Source organism: Montipora capricornis, chromosome 2 (assembly GCF_036669925.1).
Source record: "Montipora capricornis isolate CH-2021 chromosome 2, ASM3666992v2, whole genome shotgun sequence".
Taxonomy (NCBI): domain Eukaryota; kingdom Metazoa; phylum Cnidaria; class Anthozoa; order Scleractinia; family Acroporidae; genus Montipora; species Montipora capricornis.
This window is the reverse complement of record NC_090884.1, coordinates 58,328,825-58,343,337: the sequence shown is the minus strand read 5'-3', so window position 1 is coordinate 58,343,337 and position 14,513 is coordinate 58,328,825. Positions and strand designations below refer to the sequence as shown.

The 14,513-nt window shown below is 40.1% G+C and overlaps 1 protein-coding gene across 2 annotated transcripts; it reads left to right on the top strand.

The window, feature by feature from the left end:
- Positions 1 to 427: 427 nt before the first annotated feature.
- LOC138028968 (uncharacterized) lies at positions 428 to 14,208 on the top strand. Of its 2 annotated transcripts, XM_068876630.1 has the most exons (3): positions 428 to 528; positions 7,628 to 7,695; positions 9,209 to 14,033. In XM_068876630.1, the coding sequence occupies exon 3, from the start codon at positions 9,775 to 9,777 to the stop codon at positions 13,546 to 13,548; it is 3,774 nt and encodes a 1,257-aa protein (XP_068732731.1). In that variant the 5' UTR covers positions 428 to 528; positions 7,628 to 7,695; positions 9,209 to 9,774; the 3' UTR covers positions 13,549 to 14,033. The 2 variants fall into 2 exon arrangements, with proteins under 2 accessions (XP_068732731.1, XP_068732722.1); XM_068876621.1 differs by lacking the exon at positions 7,628 to 7,695 and having other exon boundaries at positions 9,209 to 14,208.
- Positions 14,209 to 14,513: the final 305 nt, after the last annotated feature.

Sequence of the window (14,513 nt, the reverse complement as noted above, 5' to 3'; positions counted from 1 at the left end):
TCGCTGGCGTCGAAAACGAAACGCAGCATAAGCACAAGGAAATTTGCTACGTATGACCAATTAAAGCACTCCTTCCAGATTTTCCGCGTGTGAGCATTTGAACAAAATGGCGGATGCCGTGGTTGTTATTTAATGCTCATGTCAACGTTCGTTTTCACTAGCGTACGCCAGTAAAAACAAGGCTTAACAATGTAAATGACTTTTTCAAAGTTAGTTTCAAATAATGCGCCACTCAACTCGATACTTCAACATCCCCCACCCCCCTTCCCCCCGCCCCCCTTCCGGGCGTTTGAAATTCCCGCACTTAATAAAACAAACAGAATCGCGTTTCGCTTTCCATTCAACTTTTATTTTTCGTGTTGATTTGGTTCGAAGCATTTTGTATTGGCCAGTCATAATCACAGAAATCTTTTACAAAGATGAGATCAGTATTAATCATGTGGGCCAAACATTAGTCACCGGCAATGGCGTATAAACAAATTTTGATAACGACTTTCTTCATGTTAGCGTGGTCAAGCAAAAACTCAGGTAATTTGTTAATTTCTATCGCTAGAATCACTTTTGCCTGTCATCTTTATGAAATAATACTTTGGTAGAGGTTGCCCGTTTACCGAGTTAGGATTTCGAGTTGGATGTCTTGTTGGATTTTCGAGTTTGTTTTTGGAGCTGGATTTTTTAGTTGGATTTTCGAGTTGGATTTCGAACAACAAAAACAGACGGGACAAAAAGGTTTCGCAAAAAAAGTGCCAAATTGTTCGAAAGATCCGTTTAAACCAGGAGTTTCACGACTCTTCCCTTTGTATCGTCCGCGAATAATTCGGCAAGAAAGCACTGGCTCCCGTCCTATCAACAAAGTTAAGCCCTGTCGGCCAGTTTTCGTGCTTTGATGGGTAACCAACTGAAAACGCGGTACTGTGGGTGATTCTTTTTTTAACTTTACTTTTTCATAAAAATTCAGTTTCTTATTTTTTCATTCTGCTGGTTTCTTTTTGACTCGACTAAGGCCGAGTATATATGCTGGATAAAGAGATTAAACTGTCTTATTATAGTGTCTTCCTAACTAACAAATGAAAGCTAACCGCAGAGTGGATTTTTAAGTTGGATTCTAATTCGTTGGCCAAGAAATACCCAGTTAAGCAATTTGTACCAAGCCACAGAATGTCCAACATTGTCACACAACTACGAGTTGCACTAGCAGCTAAAGTACAGAGAACCAATACCAGCAACTAATGAGATCAATATGGAGGATCACGACAATGGTCTTTCCTGAACAAAGCCATGTGAAGTGGCAGATACTTTACGCTAACAGGAGGGAGCGTTGGGATTTTCGGTTTCGGCCATTGTTTAGGGCGGTTTTTCGGTTTTTGTGTCTGTTACGGTTTCGTATTTTTCCTTATTTTAGCATTTGGTCTTCGGCCAAAATACAAGCGGTTTTTCGGATATGGTATCCAACGGAGTTTTCGGTTTTGCCTGTTTGGTTTCTGGTTTCTGGTTTCCTCAACCACGAGGGCGTGCCGCGGGAGCCAAACGCAGACGTCACGATTGAGAGGAAGGCGTAACAAACCTCAACCTCTATGGTCGTGTGCCTTTGATCTGGGACTTTGACCTTGCTTGTCACTAAAGGTCAGGTTGCGAGATATGGCTGCCAACGTGTTCAATTCAATTCAATTCGATTCAATTTATTTCCTCTTGATGCAGTTAGTTTAATTACATACATTTGTAGTTGCTGACGATGTTACTATTGTATTAAGTAAAAGAGCTTGAGCATGGTGGCCAAATAAACCATTCGGTTTCCTAGTTGGCCCCCATGTTACCTATTGATGTTACATTTGATACAGGCGAGGAAATAGAAAGAGGTCGGAGACAAAAAACATCATTAAAAATAATAATTGTAGTAAAGTAAGATATAGCAGAGGTACAGAGGACAAGTCAAGACATAATACTTAAATTCAAGAGACAGGTTTCTTTGAATATTGCTCTAGGAGTAAGAAATTTTTGATAGTTTTAGAAAAAGTGTGCACATTCAGATCTTTAAGATTTTGTGGGATAGACTTCCAAAGATCAATAGCTTTAAATGAAATCATTTGTTTGCCAGTGTTCGTCCTTATACGTGGCTTATATAACTTTTTTTGGGCTGCATGTCTAGTATTGTAGCTATGCACTTCGTTAGCATACTGGAAAGTGTTGCGAAATACATCAGGTAGTAGACCTTTGTGCCAGAAGTTGGCCTTGTAAAGACGTGTAAAGAATAAATGTTATATACGGTGAGCATGTCTAGCAAGTTCAGCAATGAGAGAGCACTCTCAGTATCTTTACCACGTATATTTGCGAAGAATATTAATCGAGCAACATGATTTTGCTTAACCTGAACATTCTGCAAGGAGGAGACATAGGCCGGTGCTGCCCCATGCCAAAATTGCGTATGCTATATAAGGATAAATGAGGTTATAATAAATTTGCTTAAGTTGCTTTATAGATAAGTAATGTCTTAGCTTTGATATAATGCCGATATTTCTCGAGATTTGAGAGCAGAATTACGAAATATGATATCTCCACGAGACACAGTCATCAATCATTACCCCTAGATACTTAATATGATTTTTACGGACTAAAGGATGGCTCGTTCCATCGCTATTTCTAATTTGAATACGTACAGGCATATCTTTCTTCCTGGTAGACTTAATTATCATGAAGTTAGTTTTTGACATATTTATCGACAATTTATTTACATCGCACCATTCTTTCACCTTTTCAAGTTCAGAATTCATTAGAGCTTCAAGAGTTTTTAGGTGGCTTGCCGAGGCGAATACGTTGGTATCGTCAGCAAAAATTTTAAAGCTTAATTTATCAGAGCAGTTCGGCAAGTCATTGATGTAAATAAGAAACAGCAGAGGTCCTAGTGTGCTCCCCTGTGGAATTCCACAGGTCATAGTTTGCATGGGCGATTTTATATCTCCAAGTGCAGTGTACTGCTTCCTGTTTCTTAGGTAGCTATTGAACCATCTCAAGGGAATGCCTCTAACGCCATAAGATTCTAACTTCTTGAGTAATACTTCATGATTTACAGTGTCAAATGCCTTCGAGAAATCCAAAAAAATACCACAGGTGTATAGGTTGTTATCAATGGCCTTCCTTAGAGTGTCAGTAAGTTCAGCTTCAAAGGAAGAAAGTCAAGAAGCAATTGTGGACTGTGTCGCCTTTTTTTATGAAGAGGGGAAAAAGTGGTAGAATTTCAGAGAGAAAAACAAGTTCAGGTGCAAAGTGAAAAAGTAAGAGAGAAGCCTGCAGAAGCTAAAGAACGGTGTTTGGTAAGTCAATGGAATCAATATAATGATTTACATTACAATGAAAGGACTGAAAGCCTAATCGATCATGAAAAATCCTTGTTGATCAGTCGTAATTGCATCATCGTTCCCAGGGTCTCAATTTACAAAGAGGTAATTACTGAGAACGAGGTTGTCGTAATTGACCCTATCTAGCCGTCAAATATCTGATAATTCACATAGGAAGACTTAATTGCACCGAGAATACGCGGCATCTAAAGTGAATATGTCGAATCGTTTGGTGCACCTGTGGAGGAGAGCGTGAAACGCGCTATACACTGTGGTACCCTAAGCCCAACACCAATGTGTCTCTTCAAAATGTAACGTTGGTGACACCTTTACCTGCGGCCAACCTTTCTTCACTTGACTGTTAAATATCGCGCAACTGGGCCTCATCATATAGTGCAGCAGCAAGACAAAGGACAGTGCGGCAAGAGACACCAATGGCTAAGCATGGGACATTGCCAACATTTCTTTATCAACGCCACCTCGAAGTTGGTGATAAAGTGCATATGAACTTCAGGCAAGGTGGAGATCCAAACAAGGGTGAAGAGGAAGAAGCCAGTGAAAGCATTGACGAAGATGTTGACATCAGTACCGATGACACCAATTTACAAGGCCAGCAGGATGAGCTAGGGGCATCTCCAAATTTTCCGTTTGGAGGAAGGTCACGATATGGAAGGGCAGCGAGTTCAATAATCGACTCCTGCTTTAAAAAGTCAAGTCAAGTACTTTTTTCTTAAAACGTCACACTAAGTTTCCGAAGACCACAAAAAAGGTAACAATTAAACTGTGCACTTGCATGTTAGACCATTTTGCAGTCAAGACACCTAATCGAATCTCTGAATCAACGCCTAGCTTCTCAAAATTCTCGATTTCCGATGGTAGTTTTCAGAGCTATAGGATAGCTTTTTGCGTTTGCGAAATCCCTAATTTAAACAGACACTAGAAGTTATGCCTCATTTACAAATAGCATCTACATACAGTGATGAAATTAACATAGTTTAGTCTGTATCCTCCAGTGCCACTAATGTATCAGATCGATTAAGGTTTTGAAAATCCGGGTCTGTAAACTTTCGGTTTTGATGGTTTTGTACTCGGTTTTCGGTTTTAGTCGAAATCATAATTCACTTCAGCTTTTCGGTTTTGGGTGAAATTTTTTCGGTTTCTTATAGACCCCAATGCCTCCCTCCAACAGTCAACAGACTTGCGCGTGTTAGATATAAATCTGTACTAGAATCGTATGCTGCCAGCTAGACATGACTAGAGCACATCGCCAGCAATGGAGGTCAAAATCGTAAGCATCGAGCTCAGAAGATTAAATGCTGGATATAAAAAAATACAAGAAACACATTCTCTGCGACACCAAACGCTCTCTAAAAATAAGCTAATAGCTTTATAACCAAAGTTTTAGTAGTCTCTGGCGACTCTAGACAAAGGTATATATTCGTGACAACAAACAACACATCTTGCAATAATATCAAAAAGCCGGGCCCAGTGTCACATATATAATGCAAGCTATATCCATCTTAACGGAAAATGTTAGAGTTTGTCCTTCCAGAGCAAATTTTCCTGGAGAGCTAAATGATATCTTGCAAATATAAATGAGCCCAGAGCGAGCAGCACGGGAAAAACGCATCACTAAACAAAGAGGTATTAAACTCAACGGGAAACGCGCGCGGGTTCACGCAGACCCATAACATCTATACAATTGCAGGTGGCTACAATGCTATGGCTCTTTTTAAGAAAAAAAAAGCCTCTAAATATAACGGTATATTGTGCCTGTCAGAAACCAATCAGAAGCAAAGTAGTTCAGAGGATTGAATACATAAAGAAAGGCAAATGAACAACGTCACGAACGACGTATACAAAACATGGACCCCAGGTCCATGGACCACCTCTCTGGACCCAGTCCATGGACCCCTTCAAGGACCCGGCTCATGGACTACCCTTGTGGACCACCCCTAATTTTGTAAAGTAACATGCAGAAAAATAGGGAGTTTAAGCAAAGACGACGGCTACGGCAACGAAAACGTCAGTCCAAAATATAAGTTAGCGCTGTTGCAAGTATTTCGTGATTATTCCGTCTTGTTCACCTTGTACAGTACAGGCAAACTATCCTGTAACTAAATAGGTACGAACGGTTTTAAAGTCAAAACAGAAAATGACTGTTTCATTTTTAGATGCTCACGTTGTCGTCAAAACCTAAAATTTGGTGATTTCACGTTGTTGTTTTGTGGAGTACGGCAGAGAAATGCACGGAAATTCGTGTTGCACGTGCGGCAGAAATATTTTTTCTTTTTTAACCAATAATATTCTTGCTTTGTGGCGTTGCCGTAGCCGTAGCCGTCGTCTTTGCTTAAACTCCCTAATCTTAAGACGAAAGAGGGAAGTGATCCTCGCACTTGTCTGGACAATTTAAGGAATAATGTCTCTTATACACCCCAGAAAAATTCCTACTGAATTCAAACCTATGACCGCTGCGATGCTGGTGCAATCCGCTTAGTCTACTCTACCAACTGAGCTATGAAGCCACTCAGTTTGGGGCAGGATAATTCGTTGGGCTCATTAAAAATTATTTGTTCCGGTGAAGGACTCGATCAATAGAATAAATGTGTTTTTTGAAGTGCAGGTTATAGACAAATCCCTTTGGAGCTATCAAAGAGGTGGTATAAGTATCTATAAGAGATAGTTTATTAAATAAGTAGCCCATAATGAACAACAGCTCTGTAGATCGTTTTCACGTGACGTCATCATTTTCTAAAATCCAAAACTAAAGAGCCACGAAAGTTTTTATCCTCATCAGGCATAAGAGGCGGTAAATTTGTATCCATTTGCAATTTTAAAGCTCAATAGCGTGCTTCGTTTGGAAACCAGAGCATTTTGAATTTCTGAGTTATACCGGTGCGTGACACGAGGCGACGATCGAGTTTATTGAGAAATATATATTTATCTCATGGTTTTGAGCCTTTTTAGAATTTAAAGCATTAGGAAAAGTGCTTAGGTAAATAGCTGTCTGTTCAGTACAGGTGATCACTCGCCTAGATAGCCAAAGTAAGTAACAGATGTTGACACTATTTTCCGGCCGCCATATTGGTGCACCACAGATGTGCACCGACATGGCGTTTTCATACTGGGCTCTGTAAATTTCTGCGAAACATTTCGACGAATATCTGAAGTTTGGGGAAACGCACAGGCCTAAAACTTGGCGAAGTTTCTTCTTCATTTATCTTCTACAACATCACGAATTCTTGACTTTTTCCACTGGATGGTTTTCGATTATTGCGTGACAGTGAAAACGATCTATATTCCTGTCACGGCGTTTTCACAGACCGCGATTTACTTTTGGATTGAATTTCCCGCGAATGAAATTCCCACTTGAGCTCAAAGACCAATCACAAAAAAACTAACTTGTTGTTCGCTCCTAGTCATGGGCTCCTGTTTCATTTGTCCATATAAGTCTCTCTTTCATTCGAAGAATTTTTTGTTTGTAACTTCACAAATTGAGGGATGATCCACAGGGGTGGTCCATGGACCTGGGGTCAATGTTTTGTATACGTTCTGTCGCGGACGTAGGAGTCGCGTAAGCCTGTCAAAGAACTTCCAACTCGAAATCCAACTGGAAAACCCAACTCGAAATCCAACTTGAAAATTCAACTCGAAATCCTAACTCGGAATAATTGTCTGTCTCACAGGCTTTGTAGATATTCTTTCTACGGTGTGAGTCTTGGACAAAGATTCCAGCTACTTGACCGCCGAAGTGATATGCATAGAACTCAATAATTTTAACGAAACCAACCAGCTCAGTTTGGAAGTGTCACCTATTGATAAATTAGGAGAAAAAACTGTTCACTTAATTTCGAGTTGTGGAAACTGTATAACTTACCACCGACGACGGATGTCAAGTATCGAGATGGAAAGAGACTAAGCAAATGCTAAGCTATTTTTTACACGTCATACGATAATTCTTCTAAGACAATGATCGAGTTCCTTATTTGATTCCTCGAGCAATTTCTCAGTAGTGCTAAATGTACCGGCAGAACGTTGTGACAAAATTAAAATTGAAGACAATTTAAACATTTTTTCAATAGCATCGTTATTAATTCGAAATCACTTTAATTAAAAGTTGTGTTAACATGCTATCATCTTGTGCGTTTTGTAACGTTGCAAGTGACTTTTTCAAAGTAAGTATCAAATGAAAGGATTTTTGCCTCTTCTTTTTCGCAAGGAGAAGTTGAATTTCTGTGTGCTTGGGAATGGTTTAGGGAAAATATGTAGTCTTCCAATTTCCTTCTCTTTTGCAGCACGCTCGAAGTCAAACTCTGAATATAGAAATCAGGGTTTTCGTGGTAATGAAAAACTGTACACGGAGGTAAAACTTAAATAATACATCAGTGTTATTGCCAAGTCGTTCGATGACCGCTCGTTTATGAATACGCAACGATGATTCAAGATAAACCATATTTAAAATAGTTTTGCATTCCTTGCCGGTCTAACGGTCCCAGTGAGAAATAAAAATTTGAGGTCGAACTTCACTCTTGACAAGTGGCCATGGTTGTGATTAGTAACGCACTGATTCCCATATTTTAAGGAACCTGTTGTTTGATTGATGATTGAAGGTATGTATAACCTGTTTAGTGTCCAAAATGGCAAGATCATTCACTTGACAAGTTATAGCTGTAGGTAGTTACCATAGCAACACCACGGTGTCTTAAAGAAAGCCTTTGTTGGTTTTATGTTCCTGTAACTTTTAAGGAATTTGGTTAGCCACGTTTTCATTTGTTTGATTAGCGTAGCGTAGAGACGGGCATTGTGACGATCACTATGCCGTATGCTTCACTGTAAAGTGCACTAGCTTGCTGGAGTCGGTTGGATACCTGAGGGTCGCGGTTTCTTTACCTTGTGGTGGAATGCAATGATACTTTGATCTTTTTTTAACTTCATTTTTTCCCCTTTTATCACGTGTTATGAAATACAGGACTTTAAATAGATATTATTTGAAGGCGTAGTTTTACACATCCTCGGAGACCCAGGGGCAGTTAGTCGGGTCGTCTCGATCTTACAGTAAACTTTCACCGCGGACATTTTATCGACCCGACTAACTGCCCCTGGGTCTCCGAGGATGAGTTTTACACAATATGCCTCAAAACGCATCCGAGCAAAATTCGTTAAAAACTTACAAAAAAAAAAAAACTGGTAAAAGAACTATGAATTCAGAGTTTGTTAAAAATTTTCTCAAGCTTAACGTAATTTCAAAGTAATTTTCCCGAGGAAGATCTTACAAGACGTCAAAAGCCCTCATTGGTGACGTTGTTGCTAGGTCATTTGGTCGTTAATTTGTCTTTAGGGAGCTTAATTAAGCACGCGCGTTTTTGAGACGCGGACGGCAACCGATACTAATCATCTCTAATGGAGAGAAGATACTTACCACTATAAATGTGGTTGAGTGAAGACAATTGAAAGGGAAAACAGGTCACTTCCGGTTGCCTTCCGCGTCTCAAAAACGCGCGTGCTTAAGGTCCCTTTTGATCGTTGAGCAGAATCTGGCCGAGGTCTGGGACACAGTATGTTGCCATGGTAACATAATTGCAAATCTCATATTGTATAACAAATCTAACAGAATCTTTCTACAATGAATCGAACATTTCTGATACGAATTAGGTGTCTCTTTCTTCATATATTTGAATAAAAAGTTGTTGAGTGTATGACGTCGTCACTTTAGCTCTTTTAGTACTTTTGTTCTAGAAAAGGCATTGAACAACATTTAAGTGACTTTCCTACTCTGAAACGGTAAACCTGCTTTGAGAAAATTGTATAATGTTTTATACAATGGTCCTTCCTCTTCGCATAGCAATACACATTTTTGCTCTCATTAACAATTTCAGGTTCCAAAGTCACGGAAGTATTTGTGTCTCTTCATGGAAATGACTGTAAAACTTGTGGCAGTCAAAGTCTCCCCTGTAAAACCATTGCCCTTGCCGTTCATCACGTGGACTATGGCGGGTACATTTATCTGGATGGACGTGGGACCAAGGAATGCCCATATGGCTGTAAAGCCGATCGCAATATTCCCATTGATCATCGAGGTATTTATATCAACAAAAGTTTGACTATTGAGGGTTTATACTCCACTACACACGTTTTATGCCCTGAAGGATTTCATTTTCAAAAGACAAATGATGAGCAGGAGACATTCAGGTTAGAGCTGTCAGGAATCGATTTTCAACAAACGCCAATTAGTTGTGACGACTGTCAACACGTCCTAATCCACAACTGTTCTTTCCATGATGCTTTAAGTGCCTTGGCTATTGCAATACAGAACATTACATCTTTCCAGCTTGATATTCAGAGCAATTCAGTTTTTTATAATAACTCTCAATGCATCAACGTTCTTCTTCTCAATAAAACTGAAAAGAAAAGAGTTTCTGTTAGTCTTAACATCAAAAATGCAATGCTTGAAAAAAATGGCCTATATGGCCAACGCCGATCTGAAGGAGGAGTCATGAAGATCACATCGGTTGCAGATGGTGAATTGTGTCCAATATACTTGTACATTTCTTGCACTAAGGTTATCAGTTCTGGCAGTAAAGGTCCCTTCATAAGTGTTAACGTTTCGACAGCGGTTACAGACGAGACATACAAAGATGTCAGATTATATCAGAATGGAAAATTCCTTGGGAAAGGAAAACAAAGTTTATATTTCTCACGTTCTAGAGAAACAAAAGCAAAGTTCATCTCCATAACTTGCCATGACAACCCAGACGTGCAGTGCATTGTGGTTCAGTCCGAAAGGGCAGCTATAATCATTCAAGGTTCGTTGTTTTACAACCAATCTGTTTCGAAAAAAAAATCCGGCTCTTGCTTGTCTATCACTGCAAAAATCAATGGATCTTTAAGGATTGTAAACTCTTATTTCAAGAACAATAAAGCTGGCGCCGGTGGATCGCTTTATGCCAATAGCAAACATGGATTTCTAACAATCGACCTCGCCAATGTTACATTCAGCGAATGTACAGCCCGGATTGGATGCGCAATATCAATTGGAAGAACGCCTGGAGACTCACCGCGTAAGCAGTGGGGTCCGCACAGGTTATATTTTGGCGTCAGGAATGTAACTATTAAACAGTGGAGAGGATATCGTTACAAAAAAAAATGCATTGATGTAGATGTTTTACTAGATGGTGGAATTGTGACACTAGAGGAGTCCAGGTTTACGAAGAAAACCCAAAGAAGAGGCGAAAGAGCTTTTCGTGTAATTACTACCGGAGGCGAAAGTAATGTAACAATTTCAAAATGTATTTTCAAGGAAGATGCGTTGAACCCGACGAAAGGGAGAATTGTCCAAATAGGGGCCGTAAATGGAAACGCAGGGATGGTAACAGTTTCGGACAGTTTCCTGGAGAGTAAAGGAAATAAAAGGGTAGAACTGCACATAAGTCCCAAATATCGCATTAATCTTTTCAACGTTACACTCATCTCTTTTAAACATGGATTGCAAATAGTGTCACCACCTCCAAACAACGGCTCTTTTCCAATTGATATTTCCATCGATAATTGTTCTTTTGTTAATAATATCTATGACACGATGGTAACTTTATTAGGTCCAACATCAGTCTATGTAGCTATCACAAACACCAGGTTTACCACGAGCAACGGAACAGTGACGTGGAACGAAACTAGCGGTAGTTATGCTATTCGCTTAATGATCCCACCACTCAAACATGTCAATTTCTCAAAGGCGGTCATCGAAATTGACAATAATGAATTCCACCACAGACCACCCAGTTACTTTGCTCTTTTATTTGAAGGGCTGAAAAATGTGATAATAAGACGCTCGCTCTTTCGTAATTGTGTCGTCGCTTACCGACGAACATGGACAAATAAGAAAACGGGTTACTTCTACGAGACAGCAGCTGGCGCCATCTCTGTTTTATTGAATCCAGACAAAGCGCGTAATTTTGGGTGTGTGAACACTAGTACTCGAGGTACACACCCCTCATGGCATTACAACAGTCATATACTGTTTGAGGATACGACTTTTGTGGAAAACTTAGGAATTCAAGTTGGAGCTGTCTATATCAGCAATGGTAACACCACGTTTAGGCGATGTAATTTTCGCGACAACTTTGGCATTCATCGTACTGGACACGTCTATTCTGCATTTGGAACAGGCCGCGTAGATTTCGTAGACTGCTTGTTTTTGAGGACAAAGGAAAATATGACAGTTTCAACCGGCCCCTTGTATAATGCAGGTAGCTTCCTGTATTCTGGAAGCGGAGGTCCTTTAAGACTTGAAAACACATCAATGATATCACTGAAATTTAGCAGGAGCACTGTTCCAGTTGTTGATATCTCTAATGGGGGATTATTTGATATGGATGAAAGATCGAAGATACAGTGTAGCGAAGGACAGAGGCTTTTATTAGAAAATAGCACGCACTTTGTATACACAGAGCAAAACAACAGCATTTGCATATTGAACACTACAGTTTTGAAGTATTCTTGTAAACCCTGCTCTCCTGGTTATTACAGCCTTCAAACAGGGGTTTCAGAAGGCTTAGCCGTGACCTCCACTCCTGAGTGCCATACATGTCCCTTCGGAGCCACCTGCATTGAAAGTAATATTGCTGCGAAACCAAATTTCTGGGGTTATTCAACATCTAGCCGTCCTCAGGAGCTACAATTTATCGCCTGTCCTGAACATTACTGTCCTTCAACTGTTTCAACAGGTTATAACAGTTGCCAAGGAAACAGGAACGGTACTCTCTGTGGACAATGTGCAAAGGGGTTTACTGAGTCTCTTTTCTCAAGTAACTGTCGCAAGTTGACAAAATGCAACGACTATTCTGTGTGGGTTGTGACCATCTTTTTCACGATAATATTTGCTTTTTATCTTTTGCAAAAGCCTCCGATACTGCACATCCTGACAAACCAAATGTTGTGGTTTAGGAAAAGAGGAGAAAGTCCCTCGGGAGGAGAAGTAGACGGCATTGTTGATGCTGAACATTCCGATACTGGGTTTTTAAAAATAACGTTTTATTTTTATCAAGCAGCCGAGACTGTGATGGTGGTCCCTATAGAAGAACTTACTGGAGAGATTCCTTTCATCCACTTTGTAACTTCTGCTTATAATTTTCATGTCCAATCGATCAATCAAGACCTTGGCTGTCCATTTGCAGGACTCACCGCAACAACAAAACAGGCTCTGCTTTCGTCTACAGTATTTTTGACTATGACTGACGTTTTTGTCATTTATATTGTGCATTCTGTTTTCAACGTGTTAATGGGCAAGGGAAAGCCGTCCCTCATCTGTTATATGGCCGTTGTCATGGAAGTGTTGTTACTTGGATACGAGAGGCTTGCAGAGACGTCTTTTAGGCTAGTGCACTGTGTCTCTATCGGATCTGGAAGAAGGCTTTTTATCGATGCAAATATCCCATGCATGCAATGGTGGCAGTATCTTCTCCTTGCTTACATTGCATTTTCCCTGGTTCCTTTAATCGTCGTCCTCTACTGTGGATCTTCCAAGCTATACAGATCTTCTATTACAGCAGTTGAGTTCCTCGCTGCTTGTATAATTCCACTGCCATTTCTTATGTATTGGCTGGTCAAAGAAATACTGCAAAGGAGACGCCAGGATTATGCTGAGCAGCATGTAGTCAACAAAGAACTCTTGGAAATACTCCATGGTCCTTTTCGTCCACCAAATGATAATGACAACGGCACACTTTACTGGGAGAGCGTGTTGATCGGTCGAAGGTTCATTCTCGTCGCTTGTGAAGCGTTCATCACAAATCTTATGTTACGCATGGTTTTCCAGGCCCCAGCATGCTTGTTGATAACAATCCATCATGTTTGGAAGAGTCCCTATCGATATCCCATGGCAAATAAAGCTGAAACTCTGTCGCTTGTAGCCATATCGTTAATTGCTTTTATCAACCTGGCAAAAGCTGCCCTGCTGTCATTTGGTATCACAATTGACGGGCCGAGCAAATCTAGTCTGAAAGCTCTAGGGTGGTTTGAGGTGTTTGCCTTTGCATTTGTCCCAGCGTTAGTGTCCATGTTGGTCACATTTGCCGTTCTCTCTCAGCTGGCGAGGTGTGCGCTTTTTCTAATCGAGCATTTTAGATTTTTTTGCCGGAAGTTCTGTTGCTATCCGTGGTATACAGACCAAGAGCAAAGACCTCTCCTGGTCGTTGCTGAACAGAACATTCAGAGAAGGTAAAATTATACTTTGATCGCTAGTTTGTTTGACTCGGTCGTGATGTGATATTAAAAGATTTCATTTGCGGTGCATCTAGTCACAAAGTAGGACTATATGTGGTCTTCTATTCAGAAGTTTAAGGGTTATTTTGTAGACGGCAGTTTTCCTTAAATTGAGAAAAATCTTTCTATTGATATGGAACTTAGCTTCCTAAGCAGAAAGAAGGCTAAAACTAATCAATATTTTGATTTATCTAAACGGGACAAGTATTTTGATTACCTTGGCGAGAATAACCATTCTTTGATACCGTTGTTGTGAAACCTCTATTCTATATGTCTCTGTAAACATTACAAGAATGTGTGATGTCCCTGATGGGAGATGTGTGGAGAATTATAAATGTCGGGATGAAAACAAGTCATTTGCACTGAGACCCAGAATAAAGATATCGCAATCATCTGACGCTCGTTTACGACGCGGTTATTTACCGTGAAAAGGCTGAAGCTGCATTAACGAAATTACCAAGTTTCTAAGTCATTTACTTGTAATCATTTTTGTATGTACTGCGTAGAAGTGCACATACCACCGGGATGTATATTAGCATTTAATCTGACTTATATGTCTTCAAGTTCCTTGATAAGGGGCTTTTCGATCTTGTATGCATTTAGATGGGCCATAAATTTTTACAGATAACTGCTGAATTGAGTTTTACTTTGTACTCAGTTTTCATCCCTAAAATTCAGCACACCTTGAACCTGTCTCTTCTGTGAATAAACCAAGATCTAATGACAAGGGCTAAGTACTAGGAAACCAAATTTGTTTCAGGTTAAGAGCCAAATATTGGGCATGAAAAGGTAGGGTCGTCGCCCAATATATTTTTGATGGAAATTCTTCCCAGAGTGCGCCGACCTTACAATCACGAGCCATGTAGTTTAGTACGGTGACGGATGAAAGGGATATTTACCAATCAGCAATATGATTGTCTGTCG